Source organism: Amphimedon queenslandica, unplaced genomic scaffold (assembly GCF_000090795.2).
Source record: "Amphimedon queenslandica unplaced genomic scaffold, v1.1 AMPQUscaffold_11790, whole genome shotgun sequence".
NCBI lineage: Eukaryota > Metazoa > Porifera > Demospongiae > Haplosclerida > Niphatidae > Amphimedon > Amphimedon queenslandica.
Genome location: NW_003547969.1, coordinates 2,639 through 7,614, shown reverse-complemented (window position 1 = coordinate 7,614; position 4,976 = coordinate 2,639). Strand labels below are relative to the sequence as shown.

The following is a 4,976-nucleotide window of genomic DNA, read 5'->3' as shown; positions in this document are numbered from 1 at the left end:
ATAATTATCATAGATATAATACACGGAACAGGATTAGAAACAGGATCACGTGAGCACATTATCCATTGAAACACTCCTAGTTATATCGGAGCCCCAGGCAGCTGCTCGACTATTGCCCAGGCCCCCAACTGTCCCTTTTCAAAAAGTTTGTGGGACTCTAGCAACTTCAGGAGATGGTGAGACGCATTAGTATGAGCTTTTATGGCTATTCTCTGAGGATCTTTAGTGCATTAAGACATTTATTAGTGCTTAAACAGAAGTTTTAGAAAGTTATGGCATGTCAAAACCAAAGGCCATATTTCAATGGCGTCAGTACTCTAAAACTATTAAACGCAGTCCATAACAAACATCACAGTGCACTGTAAGAGGTTAAGAAGTAACCATAGAAGCAGATATTTAGTTACAAAACTATCAGATATCGTCTGGAGAGTCCCACAAAGTATATCCATCTCCATTACGGGACCAGTTCCCGGCAAACTAGGAGTGTTTCAATGGATAATGCGCTCACGTGATCCTGTTTCTAATCCTGTTCCGTGTATTATATCTATGTAATTATCAGCTCAATTTTATAATCGTGTATGTACATGTACATAAACTATGAATTATAAATTAGAAAAATGCTAAAAAATTTGTAGAGCAAAGCCTACATAAAAAGTTCAAATAGTACATGCTATATTTTATGTAGCTTAGAGACAAAAACTTTTAGTTCTACATGTAGTTATCTCAAACATAAACTTTTAATTCTAAACACAGTTTCAATAAAATACATTAGCTCATGTATAATGTATACATGTACATTTAAATATAAAATAAAATATAAATAAAATATAAATATAATTCATAAAATACAATAATTCGTTACCTGAAGAACTTTGAAATGTTTCCAGAGAGAGCAGTGGTTAGTACAAGAGTCATGCAGATCCAGAAAGGACCATAGAGATCAGGATTAGAAGAGACTATTGATGCAAGGTTGAATGGATATGGTACAATACCAGCAGCAATGCGATGTAACACCTAGTAATAATAATAATAATAATAATCATATAATATTAATAACAAAATAATAAAGATATAAAAAAAGAAGAATTCTCTCCTTTTCATTTATGGTGAAATTTGGCCAAAGACTCCTGTACTATTATACTAGTACAGGGACTTTGGCTTGATTTTTGAGTAACTTTTAAAAATTGTAAAAAATCCAAATTTGATCGGAATCAGCTCAAACTTTCTACACAACATAAGTACATGTATATGCATCAGAAAAGGTAATAAAAATGGAGAATTCTCTCCTTTTCATTTTTGGTGAAATTTGGTCAAAAACCCTGTACTATAGTACAGGGACTTTAGTCGAATTTTTGAGCAACTTAAAAAAATTCATGAAAAATCCAATTTTGATCGAAATCGGCTCAAACTTTCTACACAACATAAGTACATGTATATGTATCAGAAAAGGTAATAAAAATGGAAAAATCTCTCTTTTTCATTTTTGATGAAATTTGGGCCACAGCCATGCACTACAGTACAGGGACTTTGGCCTGATTTTGGAGCAGCTTTAAAAAATCAAATTTTGATCGGAATCAGTTCAAACTTTCTGCATAAAAAAATACTCCATGTGCATTCATAATTTCTGTTACTTAGTAAAAAGAATAGACTTACTTCATTAGTCGTGACATCAAAGAAACTCTGATAATATTCTAAATGAAATATGCCAAACCAGGACCCTTTAGGCTGCTCATTCTCTCCCTTGCTTTCTGACATAGAAGTCTAAGAAGAATAACATACAATACATTTTTGAAGGAGGTCTTACTTTCTCTACAAAATATAAAGAATAATAATAATTTTATTTATTTATTGATTCTTTACCTTCTTTTTGAGCCTCAATGTCACCAGTAGGTGGGTTATTATCTTTAAAAAAATACATTAAATTGGAATGAGGTTCAATAAATAATTAAAAGGAATTGATTTAAACTTACAATCAAAATCTTCCAATCCCTAAGCAATGCAGATATACAAATTAAATATTAGTAGCGAGATGTAACAAAAAACTCACTTCAAAATCTATTTTCTCATCCGCCATTTTAATATTCTAATAAACCACGCCTCTCCTTTCACGGGTCCGGGTACCATAAAATTAAAATTACCCGCGCCCCCCGGAATGAAAATCATAATTTTAAAACTATGAACATGATTAAACTTATGAATGGCAATATTAAAGTTAAAAATTATGTAGACAGTGATTTCAGTGCATGTTGAAAACGTTTTAGTACTCTCTCTCTTCCGAGGACAATGGCAGTATCAACAACAGTGGGTCCAGCCTATAACAAAAAAATATTATAATAAAAGAGCAAATTAAGAATACATGTATGTGTGCTAACTTACTAAGACTGCTAACTGCTAAGTATAATTATATTCATAGTTCATCTCAAATTAGTTTAGGTACATGTACTATAATACTTCTAAACACAGAAAATAAGTTCTTTGACTGTCAAAAATAGCCAGTTTGCCATAAAATGCAACTAAGCAAACTTAAAAAGCTTATTAATATTATATTTAACATGCACATCAATAATAATTATTATGATCTTTCTCTAGTAAATGATATAGATGATATCTTACCATTCCTCCACAGAGTACATATCTAATCATTGACAATGTCTTCCCTTCTTTCACTGATTTGTTTAAGCTAAAAGTCTTTATTGAGTGTTTTAGTCTGCTTTCATTAAATGCCTCACAATCTTCTTCTAAAAACGTAGCAAAATCCTGTATCAAGTCTAAAAATGAAGAAAAAGTTCAGAATGTAATTTTAGAGGGGGGGGGGGGATTTTTGCAAATTTTGGCATTTTAATAGCCATTTGTCAAAAATAAAGTTAGTCATTATGTCACAAAAAAATAGAAATTCAACAAAAATTTATCCCTTCAAAATTATCAGCTTAACTATAGATATGTACACGTATGAGTATAAGGTGGCGTAGAATGGTATTTAGTACTAGTAGTACAATACCTCTGTTAGGTATTGATCGTGGTTTGGATTCACTGTAGTCTGGATCAGTCCAGAAATATGGAGCAAGATCAGGAATATTACAGACAAGACTAGACCTTTCCTAATAAAAAATATAATGAAAACATCACACAGTATTAGTAAAATATCCTGGATTTCTCTTATTCTGAATATTCTCATATATACACAACCAATTGCTATTTTCTTAGATCAGAACTGATATCAGTTTGAATCATACTGATATCAGTCCTGAATTATGGTTTTCGTGTAACCAGTCATGATACAACTGCGAATATCAGCCATAATACAATTATGATAAAATTTGTACTGATTCATCCCAGAATAACAGACATGATCTATTTTATAATGTGTCAGGGCTGTACCAGTATACAATATGAGACTTGGTCCATTATTTTGGGGCAAAAGTGCTGATTCAGACATGATACCTTCTGGTTGTGTTATAATTATTAACTTTTGCTTTACTATTTTTAATTCAATGGGCAATTATACTGCCCTCCAAAAATTTTAGAATACACTTAAATTTGATGATGATGGCCCAGACAAAAGGGAAGCTTCATTTAAATGTAAGAAGTTTTGACCAAGCTATTGTGGGTGCACTTCCTTTTATTGAAACTCCACCCTCCAGTACATTTAAATGCACAGCTCCCTATCTTAATCAACACATTATTAAACCTAATAGTTATGTAGCCAAAACTTTTTGCAAATAGCCAGCAAAACTTCTTTTACAAATTTTACTTTTGCAAAAGAACCTTTGGCCAGCCTGGATTATAATGAAGTTGTAACTTACATCAACTGTTAGCAGAACTTGCTTTAGGTAGTCAGAGGACAACAAATAATCATCAGCAGATAAACTAGAACAAAGAGAAAAAGAACTCTTATTAACATGATTTCAATTTATTATTTTATAATATGCTACAGCACGATGGGGTTGGAATTGTGAATACAACTATTTTATGTATTTAAAATTACTTTATATTACAATTACAAGTGTCCGATCATGAGAATGTTTATCATGTATTTACACATGTACGCATTGTAGCTCTTTAACTGACAAGTTTTGTGGAGATTTGGGATTAAAATCGCCAGCATTAAAACTGTCAAATTCACATGCATAATGTACATACATGTGCACAAGAATGCCTAATTAAAGTAGATTTTAAAGTAGAAACATGTCAACTGCCAAAATAAATAACTAACAAATCAAAGTACTATAATAATAGCTTAATATGCATGTACTTTAAGTCATGTCTGGCCAGGAGTGCTGCCCTCAGTCTCTCAATGAATCCATTGAGTTTGTTAGTGTCTTTACACTGTAGCTTGTAATGCTGGCCATTGAACCATAGGAGCTTTGCTTCATCAACTAAAACTGATCCTCTGAAGGAAGAAGAGAGAGAAAGGAAGAAAGACAGAGGAAAGAAAGGGAGCATTTATAAATAAATAAATAAAATAATAAAATAATAAATGAATAAATGAATAAATAAATAAATAAATAAATGAATAGCTACATGTACAAGAGTATACTTGTTAATGTGTTCTATTGAGAATGACTTCACCAGCTCATCAATACTGAATACCTCCTGTATACTGCTTTTAGGAGACCAACCAAGGAGAGCAACAAAATTAAGAAGTGCTTCGGGCAAGAATCCTCTCTCCTACGATAAATAAAATTAGTAAAATTACATAAACGTACATGCACTGGTATAATACCTGGTATGAGTGTACAAATACGTCATCTTTTCTTTTTGAGAGTTTACCTCCTGAGCTAAATAAATATAAAACATTGTGTACAACGAAACACATTAATAATAATAATACATTTACACATAACCAAGAAGAAAGCAATGTACTGTACATGTAATAGTTACACGTACATGTATGTGCTCTTGAAGTAACCTAGTACAATATAATGATGTCGATCAATAACGTATAACTAGAAAATTTGGTGGAGTAAAACTTTGGC

The 4,976-nt window shown here is 31.8% G+C and overlaps 2 protein-coding genes across 2 annotated transcripts in view; both read right to left on the bottom strand.

Moving 5' to 3' along the window:
• Positions 1-2,114, bottom strand: part of LOC100639422 (protein YIPF1-like) — a 5,497-nt gene extending 3,383 nt beyond the window's left edge. The window contains exons 1-6 of the mRNA XM_011409610.2: positions 2,048-2,114; positions 1,971-1,989; positions 1,861-1,902; positions 1,805-1,809; positions 1,654-1,761; positions 863-1,014 (exon numbers count right to left, since the gene is read on the bottom strand). Of these exons, the coding sequence (XP_011407912.2) occupies positions 863-1,014; positions 1,654-1,761; positions 1,805-1,809; positions 1,861-1,902; positions 1,971-1,989; positions 2,048-2,074 (353 nt within the window). The 5' untranslated portion in view covers positions 2,075-2,114. The remainder of the gene's footprint in view (positions 1-862; positions 1,015-1,653; positions 1,762-1,804; positions 1,810-1,860; positions 1,903-1,970; positions 1,990-2,047) is intronic.
• Positions 2,115-2,162: 48 nt separating this feature from the next.
• On the bottom strand, positions 2,163-4,831 carry LOC100639294 (glutamate--tRNA ligase-like). Its single transcript, XM_020004996.1, has 7 exons — positions 4,724-4,831; positions 4,538-4,668; positions 4,253-4,390; positions 3,804-3,867; positions 2,999-3,098; positions 2,614-2,768; positions 2,163-2,312 (listed from the first exon to the last, which is right to left on the bottom strand). The coding sequence occupies exons 1-7, from the start codon at positions 4,814-4,816 to the stop codon at positions 2,220-2,222; spliced, it is 774 nt and encodes a 257-aa protein (XP_019860555.1). The 5' UTR covers positions 4,817-4,831; the 3' UTR covers positions 2,163-2,219.
• Positions 4,832-4,976: the final 145 nt, after the last annotated feature.